The sequence below is a fragment of the Prionailurus bengalensis genome, chromosome B1 (assembly GCF_016509475.1).
Source record: "Prionailurus bengalensis isolate Pbe53 chromosome B1, Fcat_Pben_1.1_paternal_pri, whole genome shotgun sequence".
Lineage (NCBI taxonomy): Eukaryota > Metazoa > Chordata > Mammalia > Carnivora > Felidae > Prionailurus > Prionailurus bengalensis.
In genome coordinates this window covers 105,305,003-105,329,747 of record NC_057344.1, presented here as the reverse complement: position 1 = coordinate 105,329,747, position 24,745 = coordinate 105,305,003, and the positions used below count along the sequence as shown (strand labels likewise).

At 34.2% G+C, this 24,745-nt stretch overlaps 1 protein-coding gene across 1 annotated transcript in view; it reads left to right on the top strand.

The window, feature by feature from the left end:
• Positions 1 to 24,745, top strand: part of MYOZ2 (myozenin 2) — a 42,478-nt gene that overhangs the window by 14,447 nt on the left and 3,286 nt on the right. Inside the window, exons 3-5 of the mRNA XM_043569559.1 lie at positions 2,509 to 2,678; positions 8,108 to 8,237; positions 13,447 to 13,630. Coding sequence (XP_043425494.1) covers positions 2,509 to 2,678; positions 8,108 to 8,237; positions 13,447 to 13,630 — 484 coding nt within the window. The remainder of the gene's footprint in view (positions 1 to 2,508; positions 2,679 to 8,107; positions 8,238 to 13,446; positions 13,631 to 24,745) is intronic.

The window sequence follows — 24,745 nt, the reverse complement described above, 5'->3', positions numbered from 1 at the left end:
TTTTTCCTCTGTTGTTCTTATTGGGTGATTTACATTATTCTACCTCCCAGTTCACAGATTTTTTTTTCCATTCTCCCCTCCATTCTGCTACTGATTCCATCCACTGAGCTTTTACTTTGGTTATTATATTTTCAGTTCTGAAGTTTCCATTTGGTTCTTTACATCTTTTATTTTGCTGCCATGACTTTTATTTCTTTGCTGAAGCTTTCTATTTTTTCATTTGTTTCTAAGAGCTTTGTAATTGCTCTTTGAAGGATTTTAATCATGGCTGCTTTAAAATCTTTGTTGTGTAATCTTAACATCTCAGTCATCTTATGTTGGCATCTGTCTTTTTTTCATTTGGTTTGAGATCTTCCTGGTTCTTGGTATGATAAGAGATTTTTTTTATTTGAACTTAGAAAATTTCATTTTATGTTCTAAGACCCTTGTTCTTATTTAAGCCTTCTTTTCACTTATCTTAGTCTAACACTGCTTCAGCGGGAAAGGAGAGCGCCACCTCATCACTGTCGGGTGGAAGCAGTAATACAGGTTTCCCGCTTGTCCTCCATTGAAACTTGAGGGGAAGAACTCTTTGTTACTGCTAGGGGGGAGTGGTCATTTGAAATCCCCACATGGTCTCCACTAACACTGCAGGGAGGGAAGGTTGTTACTGGCCAATAGTAATGAAAGTCCCAGTTTCTTCCCTGGCTTCTCTGACAACACCCCAGTGGGAGTATTGTGGCACCTTTTTACAGCCTCAGAAGGGTAAAATTCTAGGCTCCCCACTTAGCTTTTGTTGATGTGGGTAGGACCAAAGTTTTTTCTTTGGTATTTTGCTGAGGTAGAATGGCTATCGTCTAAAAGTTTTCTTTTTTCTAGGCTGCTCCTTTCCTGGTCTTTTTGCCAATAACAGTCTTTTATTAGGGCTTTTTTTTTTTTTTTTTTTTTTTTTTTTTTTTTGTCTGCACTTGGTCTGTCTGGTTTGCTAGCATCTTAGCTTCAAGTCTGGGATTTTGTAGCTAAAAGAAAACTCAGAGAATTCACCACCATGTTGTTCCTTGAGTTGTGAGGTCCTAGCTAGTTGCCTTCTTCTCCCCATCTTTCAGAGTCATCTCATGTTTGTTTTATACATAATGCTCAGGATTTTTAGTTGTATTTAGCAGAGGTATAGGGAAAGTACATCCACTTTCTCAGAAACAGAAGTCTTTATATTATTAGTTTTATGATTAGTGGAGCTCTTCTTCATGTAACATCAAAATATGTAAACAAGCTGATTTTTTTTCCAAAGTAAAATAAGGAGAAAATTTAAGTAATTCTGTTGTTTCTTCCTTAAATACCACCAAAAGCCCAACTACTAAGGTTAATTTGTCCCATTGTCAAAGAATGTCATCCCAATCAATCAGCATAATTATTTATTTTACTAGTGGCCCAGTTTTTCTTCCTGTGCATTTACCAACAGTGTACAGTGGCAAGAGTGTTCTGTGCGTGACACAGAAATATATTCTTTTTTTTTTTCAATGTTTATTTTATTTTTGGGACAGAGGGAGACAGAGCATGAACGGGGGAGGGGCAGAGAGAGAGGGAGACACAGAATCGGAAACAGGCTCCAGGCTCTGAGCCATCAGCCCAGAGCCTGAACACAGAAATATATTCTTGATTAAAGGAGAAAGTAGAGAGAAAAGTTTGATCTCTTTTGAGTTTTAAAAAAATCCAGTACTAGAAATAAAAAATAACAGGTATTTACTGGACATCGCCCATATTTAAGGCATGGAAGACACAAAGATTAAAACAAAACAAAACAAAAATTACAAACTATTAAATCAGTAAAATGGAATCAAGTAATTGTGATTCAGTGTGATAGGAATACAGAAAAGGCATGAATAATTATGAATACAGATTTTAGTGAAGGAATTCACATAAATAGCACTTAAGCTGGGTTGGGAAGGATTCTTCACTCAATACTCACCACCTGCCTGCTTTATACTAGGCTCCTTGGTGATGGCTGCAGAATGAATGGTATTTTGACAGTGATGGGGAAATGGATGGCATGAGTGGAAGGGTAGGCCTTCTAGTGATACGGATAATTCAAACCAACACATAAAAATGTGGAGTGCCAAATAAAACTTATTAAAACAACTATAAGCAGTGCTGTTTGAAAATTCATTAAATTTGGAAACACTAAATAATAACAGTGTTATTAGCTAACTTTCAGTCATTCTTTCTATGTGCCAGTTACCATTGCTAAGTGATTTATATGAAGCATTTTATTTAATCCTATCAACCCTGTTCAGTGGGTATTATTACCATTAGCCCTCCTTTACAGATGAGGAGACCAAGGCTTAGAAAAATAAGTAACATATCTATAATCATACAGTTAGAAAATAAGGGAGCCAGGATTCAACCTAAAGCAATTTGAATAAAGAGTCTTTATTTAAGCCACTACATAGCAGGCAATAAATTATGGAATTTAGCAAAGCACTTACAAATGCTTACCTTGGGGTTTTCATACACATGAATGTTGTTTTACAGATGTAGATGGCATGCACCTGGGCAAAAAAGTCAGCATCCCCAGAGACATCATGTTGGAAGAATTATCCCACCTCAGTAACCGTGGTGCCAGACTATTTAAGATGCGACAAAGAAGATCTGATAAATACACATTTGAAAATTTCCAGTATGAATCTAAAGCACAAATAAATGTAGGTATAACCTGATCATGTGGTATCTAAATAAATGGGCAGCATTTCTAAGTGTATATGTATCACTAGATTCCCAAACAAGTGTTCTACATATTTATTTGACATATTTTCCCATTGATGCTGTTAGACTTTTTTTTCTCATGATAATAAATAGTTGAGGTGAATAAACAAAAGAAGCATTGTATATGTTATGAGTATCTTTTTAGTTCAGTAGGGACACTGCAAACCTGTAAATTTGGCACTGAAAAGCTGGTCTGCTCACTAAGAGGAGGGAGAGGGAGTGGAGGTTGGTGTAACTAAAAGTTTCCATGGTCTTATCACTGCTAGTTAAATGCTTGGGATGGGAACACTTCCAAAGCACACAGCACTCCACAAAGTAAGTATAAGCATTTTATTGGCTGAGTACATCCTGGCACTGAAACGTGCCTGAGGACTACAGACACAGTTGAGCTCCTCTCACTCAAAGCATTTATTCCACATTGTGTAGGGAAGTCTGATTCCTATTAACAAACCAAGGTAGACAAAACTCTTCAGGCAAAAGTTTCCCTCAGCTTAAAGTTAATAAACAAATGAACAAACTAATGACTTAAATTATGTTTTATGTATTATATTAATATTACATTACTCATATATTTATATTATGTGTATATATATATACATATTTATTATATTATATATATTTTAAATGTCCTTATGAACACAATATATTCTATGGGGAGATTATAGAGGAAGAAGTTCATAGTAGGAAAACAACTAGTTTTGGGAAAATGGCTTTAAAAATAAAATACCAGTCATGAAGAATCAAAAAGGAATAAAGCATTGGTTCTAAATTTGAAGAAGTAGTGGAGACTACAATAAATACGTTTTATTTCCTAAAGGTTTCTTCCTGTAACTATGGGAAGTCTGTAAGTTTACTTGTGCATTTCAACCCAAACATTTGCCAGCTGCCCCCACTAATAAGTTGTTTTGAATGGACATCTCACATCTTTACAACAAATAGACTGGTTTCACTGAGATCTTTTATTGTAATTACTAAAATACATTACAGAACTAACATCCACACCCACAAACACTAAAATTTTATTCATTCCTGAAATTTCTATTTCCCTGGTTAACAATAAATGTGAGGGGACTTCTTAAATAAAATAATTTCTTTTTCACATTAATGAGCATCATTTAACATCCATGGATTAAGTCTAGTTATAACTATGAATTTGGTTAGACATCAAATCTTACTGAACTATAATGTTTACATTTGTGAGGGATGATTTTTCACTTGAAGTCATGGATAAATATAATGTTATGTTACCCTATAATTATGTCCAGTATCTACATCCAAAAATGTGGCTAATACAGTGTGAGCCTAAAATAATCCCTATCACAGCTGATGATGTCTAATTATATAATCATATTCTTTCATTAATGACAACAGAGGAGCAGCTTTAAAGAGTAGTATAAAATGAGGTGGCTTAAGGAAATTCTTTGAAAAGTCATCTACAAGTCTAGGCACCTGAATAAATGAATAAATCCAGTTTTCATAACTTATACTTACATCTCTAAGTCCATGCCTTAACTACAACTCTGGAGGAAGGCACAATGAGTTTTTAAATGTCTTTATGAACACAATATATTCTTTCATCACTAGTATCTCAAATTACTGACAACATCCTGTGGCCAAATGTTTTGATTATACATAAAAGGTAAGAATATGCCTTGATAGTTTTTCAGTATTCCTAAAAGGTTGAACATTAAATAAATAAAATAGTCTGTAACAAGCATATTGAAATAAACAATCAAATGCCAATAAGCAACTTAGAGCAATAAACAATAATAACGTATGCAATGAACTAGTATGTCATTGAGTTACATAACCCACTCCAAAGTCTGTTGAAATCTACTCTCTCTTTTTTCTAAATGAGGAAAGTAATGTTCAAGGAAGTATATTAATTTGTCTTAAGCAACACTATAATAAATAAGATTGAAATCCAGCTCTCAGAATTTTAGAATTCTTGGCACTGACACTTATCATGGTGTAATTAAAGGAAACTGGGCTGGAAACCAGAAGACCAGGGTTCCGTCCTCGCTGTCCCACAAGCTGTGCAATTTTGAGTCCACTTAAAAGTTTTTTTAGCTTTCCTGGACCTCTTTTCTCATTTAGAAAATAAGAGAATGGACTAAAATGTTCTCTAAAGTGCCTTCTTTAATGATCTGTATTTAATTCTAAAAATGACCTGCATAATAAATCATTGAGGAAGAGAGAGTGAACCACATTATATAATGATATATTTGCTTAATCAAGGCACTAGATTGCAACTTGGAGCAAGCCTTGTTAATATGATGGGAATTTAAAAACAATATTAGGCTCAGGTCTATTTCCATTCATTTATTTATACTTTGGCAAATATTTAGTGAATGTCTACTGTGTTCTAGATACTATGCTGGGAACTCATAGATAAATAAATACAGCCTTTGTGTAGTGAAGAAGAAACAAAGTAATATTGAAAGAAAACAGCTATTACTTATAATCTACTTCTTGAATCATCTTTATATGATTTATATCACATTTTCCTAATTTATTAACTACATTTTCTGGAATGAGCTTTTACTTTTACTGGTTCCCTCAAGCAATAAATATTGTCAAAATAATTATTTAACTCTATATAAATGTCTTATTTTATTATAATCTTTAGGACATCATTAGATGAAAATATAAGCCAACTCCCTGGTAATTTAATGCCATTTGTCCAAATTCTAAGTACCATTTTAAAAATGAAAAAGCTAACGGCAGCTTTGAGCTTACTCTACGGCTAAGAAACCGTCAGAATTAAGCCACACAAACCTTATGACATAAATAACAACAGAAAATGTGCTGTCTTGAAAAGAAATGAAAATAGACTCCTTGCTACAAAGCCAATTTTGAAACCCTAGTTCATGAATTGATCAAATTCTTACACCAGTAGGCAAAAACTGAAATGGATGAAGAAAACAAGCACTTAAGGAAAAATAAAATAGAAGAATGATTCATGATAATTAAAATTAACTTCTATAAATCATTATAAAATGATATTGAGGAAAACAATCTCCATTTTATGGTGAAGACTACATATGTTTTTGGTAACTATGGACTTTTTAAAATCCTTAGAAATCTTAAATAATAGTGGGGAAAGGGGAAGTGTACAATAAAAAATAATTCTGAAATAAGACCAAACTAAATATACTGAGATTCCTAACATATATTTATTTTGTGCAAAAAATAACTTCTATGTATTTGGCAAAAATTATAGAAACATGTTTTTTAAAAAAGACCTTTTATTTCTATTGATATTTCAACAGACATCATGTAATAGATATTATCCATGTGTTTATAACTTCTATGTTTATGACCCGTAAGATACTGCTCTAGTTTTACTTTGTTTAGGGTCAACTTAACTGAAATAAAAAGAAACAGATTTTCATTTATCTTTTCAACTTCTCCTGAAGGGAATCACACAGGATGGAACTCTGTAATTTAAGGCTTATATCATAACTAAAGTAAGTTGCTACTCAACTATTATTAGGCTTTCTTTGTATATTTAACGATGACACTAGAGGTACTGGATGTCGCCTGATAATTAATGACTAGCTAGACACAGTTGATTTTCCTGTTCAATAATCCCCAGGAAGAAGTCTTCAAAGAACATCAGTATTATGATTCTTAAATTACCGTAGGTAGAATGGTTTGCAAGTTTAGGTGAAATGTATCTCATGGACAAATTTCAGGTACTTAGAAAAAGAATTCTAAATTCATGATGTTCCTATATTTATCTCAGTTGGCTTTTTATTTATAATTAAAGTTTTGAGAGGTGATGTAGGTTCAGAAGTGAGAAAAGATACCAGTCTAGTCTAGACTTAAATGTCTAACACTTAAGATAATTGCTACATTCAAAAAGCTAAATACTGACATTTCTGAGTATAGCATTATTCTAGTCTTTAGAAATTGTTCCTTGTTGCCTATGGAATAAAATGCCAACTCTTCTGCTCAGTAATCAAGACTCTGTGCTCACCTAATAAACATTATCTCTCATGTCTTTGCTCCTTTCCACAAGCCAGCTTCCCATTGCCAATATGTGCCCTATTCATTTCCACAGCAGCTTTATCCACGGTGTTGCAGAGAGTAAGGTGAATGTAAAAGGCACCTGGAGAGTGGCTGTGGGTGGGGAAAGCCTGAAAACAAAGATAAAGTTTTTTTAATTACTAAAGTGTAAAATTATTTTTCACCACATCATCTTAGAAATACATGTAAAAGTGAAAAAGCATTTAAAAATGTTTTCTGCTTCTGTCACATAAAGTCAAAATTGGCTTTTATTTGCTATGCTCTTCACTAAATTTTTCTTTCTAAAGTTAAAAAATATGACTAGGTACTTCTTAGATTGGCTTCTTCTTAAAACACACATATTTCTCGTATCAAATTACAACAATGCTTTATTATAGAGATAATGCCTAGCCTTGCTTCTGAAAACATCACCTATTACAATGTCTTTTTCTCTGTTAAAATGCAAATTAACTGTTTTTAAAGGTGCTATATTAGTGCCATAGAATAAATCCTAAATTATAATAGTAAAAGAAATTCACCTAAAACTTAAAAGATGAACATCTCTTTTAGGCATTTTACTTCCTAGAAATCCCAGATTCTTCCTTTTATAAATCTATGCAGCTCCAAGTATATTTTTTATACACAACTAGAGTTCAAATTTTAGATTAAATTTTTAAACAAGACAAATTAAAGAATATAATTAAATCTCAGTATAAACAAAATAGTAATGTAACTGTGACTAAGCCAAATCTTTGGCCGGTATGCTCTATAATATTAGATTTGTAAAGACCTAAAAATGGAATAGATTCACCTTATATGGGCTTTGTGAATAGTACATTAAATAATTGATACCAAGCCTTAGACACAGTATCTGGCCATAGTGAGGCTCAATTAATTATTCAAAAAATTATTTTAATGTTTATTTATTTTTGAGAGAGAGAGAGAGACAGAGGGCGAGCAGGGTAGGAGCAGAGAGAGGGAGACAGAGAATCCGAAGCAGGCTCCAGGTTCTAAGTTGTTAGCACAGAGCCCGAGGCCAGGCTCAAACCCATGAATTCAGAGATCATGACCCAAGTGGAAGCCAGATGCTTAACCGACTGAGCCACCCAGGCACCCCTCAATTAATTATTATTAACTGAAGTGTTGTCATATAACGGATCCTAGGTTAGGATCAGTAAAATTTCTCATTCAATAACTTAACCAACTACATATAAATTATTGAAGCCCCAAGAAACAAGAAAGTGTCACTGTATTTAAGTTTTAAATATACAAAGGGAGTCTTGCACATACAGTATCTCCTATTAGTGTGTCCAACATTTTTGAGTTTTCAGCAGAGTTTACTTTTGATCAAATACAGCACAACATTGCCATGCAGAACGGGAAACTGGATGGAAGCAACTTGGAAGGTGGCTCACAACAAGCCCCATTTACTCCTCCCAACACCCCGGATCCACGAAGTCCCCCAAATCCAGAAAACATTGCACCAGGTAACTGTCCCCTTACAGACAATAAATAAAATAAATAGAATAAAATTGGTGTGTACTTAAATATATGACTCAGGTTATTTGGACCCTTTAAGGAATGGTATCTAAATGACATGGCTTTGGTTATCATATGTCTATTTTTTGGTTAAGTTCAATATGAACATAAAAATTTAGTTCTAAGAAGTCATATAAAACATTTCCTATGTTCTTTCAGAAGTTTCATTGTATTTGTTGACAATCATCTGTTATATTAAAAATTGAATCACTTGTAATGATATTGACATTCTATTTGTATAGGACTATAGTTTATCAAGCGCTATGATACATATTGTCTTCTTTAATCTCAAAATAACTCTGACACATTTATTACAATCCTCATTGTACAAATTAAGAAACTGAGGTTATGAATGGTTATAAGCTCATATTGACTGATCAAGAATTAAATCCAGACACCAAATTTACAGATGCCTTCTGTAAGGTGACCTTGTGGAGGTTGCTTTTATTATTCTCTGCTTTCTTAGAAGACTTTAAATGCAATTCTTTAAGATTGCATATTTGTTTAATATCTTAAAAGAGAACCAAATCCTTATCCAGTCAGTGTATGTTATTTAGAAATTCTGTTAGATTTTGAAATACTAAATCTATCACAAAAATTATCTATTTAGACAACATCTTTTCAAAATAATTGATGGCAAGTACCTTCAAGTATTTCCTCAAGAGAATGTATAGATTTTTTAAAGGTTCAAATACTTTTATCTTGAAATTAGCAATACTTATGTCATATTTTTATAAACAGTAAATTTAGGAAAAGTAATTCTAGAATTCTCCTCAAACAACAGCAATAGTTTTTGAAAATATGGAAGTAAAGCAACTGTATCATATTTAATTTTACTTAAAAGTAAACTGAATGCCAGTCATTGATGACCTTAGATTTACTGACACTCTTATTGAACACCACAATGAGAAAAAGTATTGATATATACAATAAAATAACACTGAAGGAGACCAAATACACAATTAGAATGCATAGAATTCTGAAGTAAAGCATCGTGATAAAGTTCTTAGTTTTCCAGTAGCCTTTTTCATGGTAGGAAAGCAGGTAACAGATTTACATATACAGCATTAAGCACACAGGAGAAAAACAAGCTTCAGAATCAGACAGACCTGGGTTCAGCCTCCTAGCTCCTTCCATCCCCGCCTATTTTAAGATTGTGCTGGGAAATAAAGTAAATCTCTTTGAATCTCAGTTCCCACAATCGGTAAAATAAGGAAAACAAATCTCACTGCACAGGGCTGTGAGAATTAAGTTTGATAAGTATAGTCCCAAACATATAATAAAGTATGGTAGTCCTCCTTTTCCAAGGGAATATGCCCGAGACCCCATTGGGTTCCTGAAACTGTGGACAGTAGTGAATTCTATGTACACAATGTTTTTTTCTATACGTACATACTTACTATAAAGTTGAATTTATAAATTAGGCACAGTAAGAGATTAACAACAACAATAATAAAGTAGAACAATTATAACAATATACTATAATGAAACATATGTGAATGTGGTCTCCGTCTCTCTTTCAAAATATCTTATTATTCTGTACTCTCCTGTCTTCTTGTGATGATGTGAGATAATAAAATGTTGCATGGGGAGGTGTAGTGAGGTGAGTGAAGCAGGACTTGTGTTAGGCTACTATTGACTTTCTGATCACGTATCAGAAGGAGGAGCACCCGCTTGGGGACAGGACAGGACCATGATAACTGCCTTTAACTGACACCGCAGAAAGTGAAACAAAGGATAAGTGGGGTACCATTGTACTTAGCTAAAGTTAATCCTTTCCTTATCAACTTTATATCCTTAAAACATAATAGAATACATACATCTTATTTTAGCTCCAACCACCATGTGGTAACTACTTGCCTTCTAATGTTTGGAGTGTTTTTTTGTTTATTTTTTTTTAAATAGCAAAGAGAAGACACATAGAAAGGCTTATGTTGGTTCAATCCAGTACTCTCAGCACGAAGTTAGAACTTTTATTATGTGGTCATCTTTATAAACTATGTAATTACAAAGGGAATAAAAAAAAATTCATCTCTACCCTCAAGGAATTCATGCATAGGGAGACAGGAAAAAGTTCACATTATATTTGTGGTCTCACTTTGCCTCTGCATATATAATTCAATATCATATATGCATTTTATTTGTTTCAAAATAAATGAAATATATATACGAATATATAAATATAAATAAATATAAAGAGAAAGTTTAAAAGTATAAACTCATAGAGCTCTTTAAATCTATATATCCAATTATTAAATATTAGGAAATGTCTATGTAACACAGACTAAGAAAAGGAGGATTTTGGAGGTTATCAGATAGTTTGTCCTGAAGCAAGAGTAATGGATCCTTCCTCCTTGGTTGATAATTGAGGAAGCAAACTTCAGTTTATCCTAATTTAGCAAAAAAAATTTATTAGTTAACATGCCATGTATCTAAAATCTAACTTTTCTCAAACATGAATCAATAAGAGTATTACAGTGCCATAATACTGCAGGAATTAAGTTCCTTTGAACTGAAATGTTATCTTAAAGACATTATTTTAAAATCAAACAAGAAATTTTATCGTGTAGCATTGCTGAAATGTAATGTATCTGAGAACTTAAACATATGCAAATTCTTTCCTATAAATCAGCACATCAGAAAAGTTATTAGTTAATTCTATTTATAAAAAGAAATTGGGAAACTTGGAATATTAAAAAAATGTGAAAAGATTAGACCCCTTGTCATCCCTCAATGTAACAAAGATTATAAAACCTTTAAAATTATTATAAACATGATGTAGAAACTTCAAAAGTATCCTGAGCAAAGTTGGTTAGGAATAAAATACACTAGAATGTATACTAGAATTATAGTTATGTGATCATTATGTTTATTGGTGGAAAAATACTGAGACAAAATACACAGATAAAATAACTGTATTGGGGTAGTGGGATTTCAAGGAATTTTTAAAAATATAAAATTATAAAATTTCCAGTTTCTAGATGGCTGACATTTGATCACTTTTAGGAAAGGAAGAGGACATTAAAATGTAATAGTTATGATAATGGAGTTATGTTTACAATACAAATGCAAAATGCCAGGAAAGTAACTCTCCTTTTCTGAGGGAGACAGGAAAGGCTAGATAGAAGAGGTAACTTCAAGCTAAGGCTTAAAATAGGAATTTGCAGGTGGCAAGAATTAGAAAAACATTCCAGGCACAGGGAACTAATGGAACAAGTAGGGAATCATATGGGGACACAACAAGCTTCAGGTAGAGTGGACCCAAGTTCTGGAGCATTAAAGGGACAAGAGAATGGCAGGACATTACCCTGGATGGGGCTAGGGCCACATGTGCAATGCTAAGTAATTTAGACTTTTGTCATGGGGAGCCATCTTAGCACCCTGAGAAAGGGAAGTCAGTGACAGGATCAGGTTTTCCAGTTAGAAAGGTCAGTCAGGCAGTAGTGTGGGACATGGGGGAAGGGTTGGGATCTAAAGGATTAGTATGAAGGCTATTGTGAAAGCCCAGGCAAGAGATGGTCAAGGCTTAAACCAAGGCAGTGGTAACAAAAATGAAGAAGATAGAGGGAATTTTCTAGAGCAAGGTTTCCCAATGTTCTTTTTGCAAATCCCTTTCCTAAGACTTGTAAGCCATACTTGAGACTTACCGAAATCAAATCTCTGGAGGGAAGAGCCCACTATCCACATTTTAAATATGTGCCCAAAGTTATTCAGCAACAAAGTTTAAGAGCCACTATTTTAGAAGTCCTTAAAAAGCACAGATGGTAATACTTAGAGATTTGTTGTGGGAATGAGGGAAAGTTTAGCATAATGCTTCTGTCTTGGGCATCTGAAGGTAGTGATAGCATTAAGGTAACCAGTATAGAAGAAGAAGCTAAATATATTAGAAATAGGCACACATAGGTCTAGCCAGGTTATAAAGGATGGCAGGGGAATATTTGTTTGGACAAATGTAATGGGTGGTTGAACAGAAAGTCTTGGGGATTTAAAAATGTGCAATCATCAATATGTAGGCTACAAAGCCATGAATATAAATGGAATTTTTTTAGGCAGCATGTATAATATAAGAAAAGAGCTTTGAGTAACTAAGTGGCAAGCAGAAAAAAAGATTATTAGAAGAGATTATCATGAGATACTGGAGGCAATCAGAAGAAAATTAATAGTGCAAACAAATAACTGCAAGATTTGTTGGAGGAGATAAACTCTTTAGCGTAACAAAAGGATAGGTGTGATTTGACAGAAGAAAATAGAAAACATTTTAGAGAAGAGAATCAGAGAAACTTAAAAAAGTAAGAGTGACCAAATGGTAAAGGGTTTGACAGTGGAAAAGAGAATTATGCAAACGACACAATGAGGTAGTATGGTAGTGTAGATGGAGAGTACACAGCTGTTTTTGAATAACTTGAAGAATGTCACTTGATGCATGTGAACATGATTTAAAGTTTATGCCAGAAATTCGTGTGATTTTTAAACGGCACTTAAAAAAATTTCCAGCTCCCGCGAGAAGTTGAGGAAGTGAGACCGGAAGCAGAAAAGTTACCTAAGAAATCTTGAGGAACAAAGTAATCATGGGATGGACTCCTCAGGGAATAAGATCAGGGTCTGACTAAGACAGTGAAAACAAATTACTTCACCGTTCTGAAGCTTAAACGGTTTGCAGATCACTCAGCGATTTAAGATAGACAAGACCTAAGTATTACCTCTAATGAATCAGCTCCCAGAGGAGGGAGGTTTTATCTTCATGGCTATTTCCCCAGCACTTGAACCACAGTAGGCACTCAATATATATAATTTTAACTTAATTCATTCACTGTGGTAACTAAAGCCTACTATAAATTAATGTAAGGGAAACAACTTTTTAAAATTAAATGAATAGTTTCATTGAACAAATACATACTAAAGATAATCAAGAAAGAAATAACTGTATGATTTGGTATAATTAAATGTTGACAAAAGTGGTTTCTTCTGAAAATTCCACAAATTTAAAGGGGTTAAAAATGTCTTACAGTTTCAGACTGTTGTCTGAGAGATCATAAAAAGGATGCATTCTTCGTAAATTCACCCCCGCTTGAAAAATTAAACATGGTAAAATGTTAGGTGGAGTTCTGTAATCCTAGGCACTCTGTGTTTATTTATTCTTGCTATATTTTTCCAAAGGATATTCTGGACCACTGAAGGAAATTCCTCCTGAAAAGTTCAACACCACGGCTGTCCCTAAGTACTATCAGTCTCCCTGGGAACAAGCCATTAGCGGTGATCCGGAGCTTTTAGAGGCTTTATACCCTAAATTTTTCAAGCCTGAAGGAAAGGCAGAACTGCCTGATTACAGGAGCTTTAACAGGTAATCCAATTATCCTGGGTGACGCTGTTGGCGTGCAACACCAAGGCTTTTATATCATGGTATGGAGAACTGAATTTTCTGGTAGAAAAAGAAATTTTCTTTTAAGAAGAGACTCAAAATGGCAATATAGGGTAACTCCTAAGCCTAGGCAAGGACTCATTTTTGCAATATTATTAATATGGCAAATCCTGGTTTTTTAGTATAAAAATGAAGGCAGTGATTCAGAAACTATCACTGTTACAACATCAAGATTATTTCCCACATTATAGAATGTTTTTAAAAAATTTTTATTAACATAATTTTATTAAAAAGTTTTTCCAAAAACTAATAATTTCTCATTCAAAGGTTGATATTACTGTTTATGTGTTGTTTCAAATGACAATGCTATTCAAGAATTTCAGAAATTACATATAGGACAATGAGAATTACTGTGTAACTCTAGGTCCCAATTTACATTTTTTAAACCAGATTAAAGGTAACTTAAGGATTTGTGGTTCAAGACTCCAGCACATGGATAAACCAAAATTTATGCTACCAAAATCATTGCCAAATAATATCTGCATGATAGTATTCACAATGGATATTTATTTCTCCCTGCTATCCAATTTTAATAATTCCCATGGCTATTTTAGATATATTTTTAATGGTCTTATAATCCATTCTTTGATCATTTGATTTTTGTCTAAAATTTTTTTTTAATGTTTATTTATTTTTGAGAGAGACAGATACAGAATGTGACGGGGGAGGGGCAGAGAGAGAGGGAGACACAGAATCTGAAGCAGGCTCCAGGCTCTGAGCTGTCAGCACAGAGCCACACGCTGGGCTTGAACTCACAAACCATGAGATCATGACCCGAGCGGAAGTCGGACACTTAATCGACTGAGCGTGCCCCTGATTTTCATTTTAGAGTAAAATATCTCCAGTATGCTGTTTTGGACCCATAGAAAAGTAGAACCAATTAATAGACTGCTTAATGACGATTCATTTGAAAATTAATAAATTAAGGAGTAACTTTTTTATTTACAAAAGAATACCACAAAGCCTGCATTTAATTAGTGACCTTCCTCAGTACTTATAAATTATACTTAGTTTTCACACACTACTATAATAGTGGTGTTAATATTATGCCTATTATTAGTAATAGATCTCCTAGGATTACACCTAACATTAGCATTATTACTACTATTACTATTATTACCATTATTAATACTCATTAGCATTACTAGTAATACTAATAGTATTATATATGTTACTAATAGTAGTTAGTATATTTCTGTTGCATAAATGAGGTATACCATAGAATTTAAGGAGGGATTGAGATGTATCAAGGAAAGGAGATTGGAGGCCCTTTCTAATCAATGATATAACTTTTTTCCAAAATGGGAAGGTAGAAAATTATAAAAAGTAAAACACTAAGGGAAAATGGAAAATAATGAAATAATTGAGGCTTGTTTTTGAGATTAGTGCTTTAGAGATGCTGTGTGACTTCCGGTGTATTTTGTGGCTTTACCACCCCATGCCTGCTGAACAGTTTGTTTTCCAGTTTTACAAACACACTGGTACATTTGGGCTGGCTATAAACAGATGCTTACTGATTGTATAAATACCAAGTGAGTGCTATTTCAGCGAACACAATACCATCCAATTAGGAACTGTAGTTTCCTGTGTTAAATCAAGGCTTTTGTAAATGTAACATTGGGTGTGTGCATGTGTGTGTGTGTGTGTGTGTGTGTGTGAGAGAGAGAGAGAGAGAGAGAGAGAGAGAGAGAACCTCTTAATATTTCTCCTTTACTTGAGAAAATTTTATTTTGTTATATATACATCAATATAGAAATAAAAACTTTACAGCTTAATGTTAATATTACTGTATTCTTAGATTCTTTTATGAGCATAATTTGATATAAGTAAATGTGCATCTACATCATTTTAATGTGTACAAATGTCATTTCATACACATATGCCAATATTTATTTAGTCACTTTCACTGATTTTATGAGATAGCAAATAAGTAATGATAATTTTTTTTTAATTTTAGCATGGTTGATACACAGTGTTATGTGAATTCCACATGTACAACATAGTGATTCAACAACTCTATACATTATTCTATGCTCACCACAAGTACAGCTATCATCTGTCACCATGCAATGCTATTATAATACCATTGACTATATTCCCTATGCTGTACTTTTATTCACATGGCATTCATTACATAAACTGGAAGCCTGTATCTCCCACTCTCCTTCACCCATTTTGTGCATGCTCCCAACCTCCCTCCTCTCTGGCAACCATCAGTTTGCTCTCTGTATTTATATGTCTGATTCTGCTTTTTGTTTGTTTATTTATTCATTTGTTTTATTTTTTTTAGATTCCAGATATAAGTGAATTTTCTCTGATTTATTTAACTTAGCACGATACCCTTTAGGCACATTCATGTTGTTGCAAATGACAAGATCTCATCCTTTTTATGACCGAGTAGTATTCCTTTGTGTATATTTTATTCCACATCTTCTTTATTCATTCATCTATTGAGGGAAACTTGGGCTACTTCTATATCTTGGCTGTTGTAAATAATGCTGCAATATTCTTAGATTCTTTATTACTGTCAAATAATAGATGAAACAAAATAGGATGATACGTAGGCAATCCCTAACCGGTAGCTTTAAGATTCTTTTTGTCCTTAAAGTATATGTAACTTGCTACACAAGTTTAAGGTCTTGTCTATTTCACACATTGCTTGAAAAGCCTACTTAAGAAACAAACAACATAATCATGATCTTTGTCTTAAATGTTTGCTAAATAAATGAGTATAAAAAGTTACATAGGTAGGAAGTGGAAATCTATTTCCAGATATGGAAGACTAGTTTATATTAGAACAACTTCATAAAAATAAGTAGAAAAGCTAGTTATTATAAAGTGATTAAAAAGCTACCAAGAGGGGAGCCTGGGTGGCTCAGTCCGTTGGGCGTCTGACTTCAGCTCAGGTCACCATCTCACAGTTTATCGGTTTGAGCCCCACGTCGGACTCTGTGCTGACAGCTCAGAGCCTGGAGCCTGCTTTGGATTCTGTGTCTCCTTCTCTCTCTGTCCCTCCCCTGCTCACGCTCTGCCTCTCTCTCTCAAAAATAAACATTAAAACAACAACAAAAAAAAGCGCTACCAATGAAGTAAGGACTTGAAGGCCAAAATCCTAGATATGAGGGACATTTAGAGATATAAACCCAACATTTGGTACCACTTTTCCTCTTAAGGCATTTGCTGATTTATTGGCAACAACTAAGAATAAGCAGAAAGAGTGAGCAAACCTTTATCAATCTTGAATCTGGGAAGGCCAAAAACAGGAATATAGGGTCTGCTAGGGGGAGAGTCCTAGCAGATATAAGATATATATCCTATCCTAGATTGGATAAAAATCAATTCCTTTATGTCAAACTGCCTGCCATGGACAAAAGTAAATCATCTCTGGAGGGAAGAGAACACCATTCCAAGACTCAAATTATTTCTACAATTTTTGTACACATGCTTATCAGTCAATTAAAATTACTATGAGACATAGTGTGAGACAAGCATACTATGAGACAAGACAAAATGACTAAAAATAAAGAGAAAAATAATAAAAGAAACAGACACACAAAAGATCCAATTATTGGAATGTTGGATACTCTAAAATAATTGTGAATAATATGTTCAAGAAAATAGATAACAAGACAAAGAATATCAGCAGACTGGAAATGTTTTTAAAAAGAAAATCAAATGGAAATTCTACAAAAGTGAAAATATACAGACATAACTTGGAGATATTGTGGGTTCAGTTCTAGAGCACTGTTAATAAAGCAAATTATCACAATAAAGCGAGTCAAATGAATTTTTTGTTTTTTCAGTGCATATAAAATTATATTTACACTATACTATGAAATATTAAGCATGCAATAGCATTATGTGTAAAACAACATGTACTACCTTAATTAAAATATACTTTATTGATAAAAAATACTAACCATCATCTGAGGTTTCAGCAAGTCGTAATCACTGATCACAGATCACCACAAGTTTAATAACTATGAAAAGTTCGAAATATTGTGAGAATTACCAAAATGTGACACAGAAATATGAAATGAACAAATGCTGTTGGAAAAATACACTTTCTTGACACAGGGTTGGCACAAACCTCTAATTTGTAAAAATTCAATATTTGCAAAGCTCAGTAAAATGAAGCAAAATAAAATGAAGTATTCATATAATAACTGAAATGAGGAAGTCAAAGGACTGGGGTGCCTGAGTGGCTTAGTCAGTTAAGCGCCCAACTCTTGATTTCAGCGCAGGTCATATCAGAGTCATGAGATTGAGCCCTGAATCACGCTCTGTGCTGAGCTCATAGCTTAAGATTGTCTCTTTCTCTCTCTCTCTCTCCCTCTCTCTTCCTCCCTCTGCCCCATATAAAAGTTATAGGAAATACAAAGAACAGACAAACATGTTAAAAATACCAAGGGAATATAATCAGTAAAATTCAGACTGTGGGAAACTCTATGGGACAAATGATCCAGTATTTTCAATAAATAAATGCAAGGAACAGATTAAAGGAAAATCCATATGTAAAAATGATTTAAAAGACATTTTAAAAAGACAGGCAAAACTAAACCATGAGTATTTAGAGATACAGATGTGGGTTATTAACAGATAAAGAAAGGTTTTTTTTTATATTTTATAAACTTATATTACCATAAAGTCAAAACATTTACTACTACTAGCATCAGGAGAGGATTGGGATTGAGCAGGCACATGTGGGCTTCTGGAGAAACTTTTCACACATGTAGTAGTTACAAGGTTATTTGCTTTATAATAAGCTATTGTACATTTTAATCAGTTTTCTGTATTTGTATTATATTTAATGATAATTTTTTTAAAGATTAAACAAATAGACTTCATGGCAGATGAAACACAGCTGAAGAGTGGATTCATAAACTGATACAGAAAATGATCAAAAGGACTCAAAATGCAGTAAAATAGCAGAAGATGCACTTGGGACAGTAATAAAAAATGCCAATAGAGTCTTATGAGGGAATAAGAGAGAAAATAAGCCAGAACAATATCTGAGGAGTTAATAGCTAAGAAGTTTTCAAAATTGGGAAGCCTGGCTAGCTCAGTTGGTAGAGCATGCAACTCTTAATCTCAAAATTGTGAGTTCAAGCCTCATATTGGGTGTAGAGATTACTTAAAAATAGAAAACATTGGGGGCGCCTGGGTGGTTCAGTTGTTTGAGTGTCTGACTTTGGCTCATGATCTCATGGCTTCTGGGTTCAAGCTCCACATCAGGCTTTGCACAGATAGTACAGATAGGGTAAAAATAAGGCAACTGGAATTATAGGAGACAATGGAATAACACTTTAAAAATGAAAAAAAATAACTGCCAGCCTATAATTCTATTTCCAGTGAACATATTCTTTAAAGGTAAAAGTTAAAATAAAAAACACACTTACATACACATTTTCAGACAGAGAAGTTGTTTTTTGACACTTGTTAGACAATGAAATTATAATAATAATAAACAAAAGGTGTAAGAATAGGAAAGGAAAAATAAAACTATCCTTATTCACAAATGGCAGGATTATGTCCGTAGGAAATTCAAAAGCAGCAGATTAGTAATCAGAATTAGTAAATAAATTTAGTACAACCACAGAGTACAAGGTCAACATAAAAATTATGATATTTTTATACTACTATCAAATAATTAGAAAATAAATAATATTCACTAAATTTTGCCTTATGATATGTATACTTTTTTTAGTGCATCTTATACTTCAACTAAATTTTAAAAATCACATAGACAAAATAATCTCAATAGGTATCTATTATAAATTAGATGTGATAAAAGCCATTCATCAAATTAGTCTAGAACACATTCCAGCCATGTAAAAGAGAGGTTAAAATAATTTCCAGGTACGAATTGGGTTAATACCTTTTCTGTTACAGGTTATTTACCAAGACTTTATTTTAACAAAACTCAAGATTATGAGAAAAAAACATTTATTTAAAAATAAAATGTAATAAGATATATCATTTCCGTTCTATTTCTTAACTAAATGTTATTATAAGACTTACTTCTAATATATCTTTTCTTTCACTTTTGCAAAAATAAAATAGAGCAACAGGAAGGAAGGGAAATAAGCAGTCTCCAAATATTCCCTAATTCCTTTGCAAAGAGTAAAATAATATTATTTGGTAACACCATATTATTATACATAGTTGTTAGATATTGTGTGTGTGTGTGTGTGTGTGTGTGTGTGTGTGTGTTTGAGAGAGAGAGAGAGAGAGAGAGAGAGAGAGAGAGAGAACAGGGAAGGGCCAGATGAAGGGAGAGGCTTAGCACAGAGCCCAATGTGGGGCTCGATCCCTGTATATTGTTAATAAAGCATATAAGGGTAAGACACAGTCTAACATCATTCAGCAGTGATAAAGAACTGGGTAAGAATTGGCTCCAAAGTCTAATCATATATTCAAAATGGCCCATGGTTTAAAACAACGTTGTATTCTTGTACTCATTTTTAATTTATTTAAATATTATGCTTTATTCAAGTAATACTATGTTAAGCCTTCTTAACATGTGAAGAAAAGTAAACTAGGAGCAAGGAGCTTTCCAGCTCTTCTTAAAAAAGCTGTATGACTTTGAGTATGTCACTTAAACCCTCCTTATATTAGTTTCCTCATCTGTATATATCTATGATTATAGAAGTGGCTTTAAATGTATTACATGCATGTGTATTCAGTAGAATATTTATTTTAATTTCTATACAACCATTTTACATAATTCTTTACCTTATAGAATAATCAGTAATTACTATGGGCATATTATATGTCAAGCACTATTAGTCTTAACAAATGCAACCCTATTACTGATCGATCAAAATAATCAAGAAAGCATCTATTAACTGTGAATCTGAGTGAAACATGCTTATTATTCACCGCACAGATGACAAAGTGTAAAAATCATTTTTAAGTCAGATCTATGTTTGAAGAATTTCTGTTACAAGAATTATAGAGATGCGCAGTCATCTTTTAATAGAACATTCCAAATCTTTAAGTGGAAATTTTTGCTTCACTACCTTTGACTAAAACTTGACACTATTTACAGAGATCTTAAAAATCTTACAAATGATCTCTCACATTGACTCTTTAACATCTCTGTTGATAGACTTTACTTTGTATCCTGAGGGCAATAAACATTCAAACAAACAGGATATAGTCTCTCTGGTGCCAAAGAAAAGAAAACGCAGCTTTTCAAACAACAATCTTTCACTGGATCGCTGGTAGGAGGTAGGAGATGGGTGGTGGACCAGAATGGAATGTTTTCATTTATAACAGAAGAAAATGACCTACAAATTGGGAAGGAAAAACAAAACTGAACTGAACAAAAAGGTAAAAAGTGATTCATTAAATGTCAAACTCAAATGTTAGATTTCAGTGGCAGAAGAACATTTATTCTTTGATTTAGAAAAATAAATAAATGAGCAAAATTCATTCTGAAATTAAGATTTGAAATTAAGATTTTTTTTAAAGTTTATTCATTTTTGAGAAAGAGAGAGACAGAGTGTGAGCAGGGGAGGGGCAGAGAGAGAGGGAGACACAGAATGTGAAGCAGGCTCCAGGCTCTGAGCTGTCAGCACAGAGCTTGACATGAGGCTTGAACCCATGAACTGCAAGATCATGACGTGAGCTGAAGTCAGAGGCTTAATCGACTGAGCTACCCAGGTGCCCCTGAAATTAAGGTTTTTTAAGAATTGGCCAAATTCAGCCTAATTCTGGAAATGTTCAACTCCAGCCTCTTGCATCCAATGGATAAACATATATATTTTTTTTAAACAAACAAGCAAAACAACTTAGTAATGGGAAATATGCAACATATACAAAAGAAGAGAGGATGGTATAATGAACCTCTATGTAACAGCCATTCTGCTTAAACAGTCAACTCATGGCTAATCATTTTTTTTTTCCTGAGATATAATTGACACATAACATTGTATTAGTTTTAGGTGTACTACATAATGACTTGATATGTGTATATACTGTGAAATGATTACCCATTAAGTTTTGTGAGCATGTGCATATTCTTAAACTCCCAGGAATAGATGTGAAGCCTGTGCAGTCACCTGGGGTGCCCACGCTTTGAAGGGCTCTGCTTGGGTTTCAGTACTTTGCTGTCTTTACCTCGAAATTCTTAACAATTTTTTTTAATAAGAATCTCTAAGGTTTTATTTTGCATTGGACCATACAAATTAATGTAGCTGGTCCTTACCCTAGGCTTCTTAAGAAGTGGTTACTGACCAACCAGGCAGACTAAGGTGCTTTTACCCTAAGCTTCTCTGCATAGATACTCTTCCCTTGGAGCAACTGTCATATTCAATGATGTGTTGTTTCTTCCCCGTGTTTCACTTTTTACTTGTCTGTAAGACCTACGGCAATCTTTCCATCCTTGAACTCCTAGCACAGATAGGGTGTTTAGACATAATAAACCATCAGTAATTTGTTGCATGAATAAATGAATGAATCTCAAATGAACAAACTATTGCTATATAATAGCCAGCTTCTAAAATGATAAAAGATTGTCTTGGACATCCAAGAATAAGAAGTTTAAATCAAATCTGAGTCATAAAGACCCTTCAGTTCAGTAAATCAAATGACAAAATATGGGATATTGAATCAGCTAGTTGTATCGTGAATGTGACAGCAACCTGGTTTTATATCACTTAGACAAAGCCCAGGTAGGTTGACATTCCTAAACACACATCTCTACTTAGAAAGTGATCTCAGAAGGCCCAATATTCCTTAAGAATTTTCTTGTCAAGGTGTGGTATAGGATAGTGACTAGAAAAGCAGGCCTCCCATGAGTCTTGCTGCCTGGCTATAAATCCTAGTTCTATAACTTAATAGGTAGGTGACTTTGAGCAAGTCATTTAGCTTAGCTGTGTCTCAGGCTTATTTATTAAATAGGGATAGAAGTAGAACCAATTTATAAGGTTGTGAGGATTTACGAAAAAATCATGTAAAGCCTTTGTACCCAAAGTATGATCCACAGACCAGTATCAATGGCATTACCTGGGAACTGGTTAGAGATGTGGAATCTCAGGATATACACTAGACTGACTGGATTAGTGGATGCACTGTAACAAGATCCCAATGTGACTCCCCTACCAAGAGAGTTTGAGAAGCACTTTAAAAAGTGTCTGGTATATAGTACTCAATCAATAAATATTAGCTTTCATCATCACTATGCCTTCTGAAGTTCAATAATCATAAAGGACCTGAATGATAATCTAAGTTCTTCAAATTCTTTCTAAACCGATCTCTCTTATACCTCCAGAGTAACAGTTTTACTCTGGACATGAAAGTCTATACTGATATGATTGCTGAGTACTAACTTAGGCTGAGGTTACCGAACCAATCAGTGACCTGTTGTTATCCATATCTTCCACAGCAATTTGGGGAAAATATCATAAGGTGAGTCATCTTGAATATAGATGCAATATAAAATAAAACATGCTGCTCTTCAGAGGAGCAAATTACTGGAAGACAAAATTATGGGAAACAAGACAGAGATTCTATACCATGTGACACCATGTACTATCTGTTCAGCCATTGTTGAGGTCATCTGTTCATTTTTTTTTTCAATATATGAAATTTATTGTCAAATTGGTTTCCATACAACACCCGGTGCTCATCCCAAAAGGTGCCCTCCTCAAAATCCATCAGCCACCTTCCCCTCCCTCCCACCCCCATCAACCCTCAGTTTGTTCTCAGTTTTTAAGAGTCTCTTATGCTTTGGCTCTCTCGCACTCTAACCTCTTTTTTTTTTCCTTCCCCTCCCCCATGGGTTTCTGTTAAGTTTCTCAGGATCCACATAAGAGTGAAAACATATGGTATCTGTCTTTCTCTGTATGGCTTATTTCACTTAGCATCACACTGTCCAGTTCCATCCACGTTGCTACAAAGGGCCATATTTCATTCTTTCTCATTGCCACGTAGTACTCCATTGTGTATATAAACCACAATTTCTTTTTTTTTTTATGAAATTTATTGACAAATTGGTTTCCATACAACACCCAGTGCTCATCCCAAAAGGTGCCCTCCTCAATACCCATCACCCACCCTCTCCTCCCTCCCACCCCCCATCAACCCTCAGTTTGTTCTCAGTTTTTAACAGTCTCTTATGCTTTGGCTCTCTCCCATTCTAACCTCTTTTTTTTTTTTTCCTTCCCCTCCCCCATGGGTTCCTGTTAAGTTTCTCAGGATCCACATAAGAGTGAAACCATATGGTATCTGTCTTTCTCTGTATGGCTTATTTCACTTAGCATCACACTCTCCAGTTCCATCCACGTTGCTACAAAAGGCCATATTTCACTTTTTCTCATTGCCACGTAATATTCCATTGTGTATATAAACCACAATTTCTTTATCCATTCATCCTTGATGGACATTTAGGCTCTTTCCATAATTTGGCTATTGTTGAGAGTGCTGCTATGAACATTGGGGTACAAGTGGCCCTATGCATCAGTGCTCCTGTATCCCTTGGATAAATTCCTAGCAGTGCTATCGCTGGGTCATAGGGTAGGTCTATTTTTAATTTTCTGAGGAACCTCCACACTGCTTTCCAGAGCGGCTGCACCACTTTGCATTCCCACCAACAGTGCAAGAGGGTTCCCGTTTCTCCACATCCTCTCCAGCATCTATAGTCTCCTGATTTGTTCATTTTGGCCACTCTGACTGGCGTGAGGTGATACCTGAGTGTGTAAACCACAATTTCTTTATCCATTGATCAGTTGATGGACATTTAGGCTCTTTCCATAATTTGACTATTGTTGAGAGTGCTGCTATAAACATAGGGGTACAAGTGCCCCTATGCATCAGTAATCCTGTATCCCTTGGGTAAATTCCTAGCAGTGCTATTGCTGAGTCATAGGGTAGTTCTATTTTTAATTTTTTGAGGAACCTCCACACTGTTTTCCAGAGTGGCTGCACCAGTTTGCATTCCCACCAACAGTGCAAGAGGGTTCTGTTTCTCCGCATCCTCTCCAGCATCTATAGTCTCCTGATTTGTTCATTTTGGCCACTCTGACTGGCATG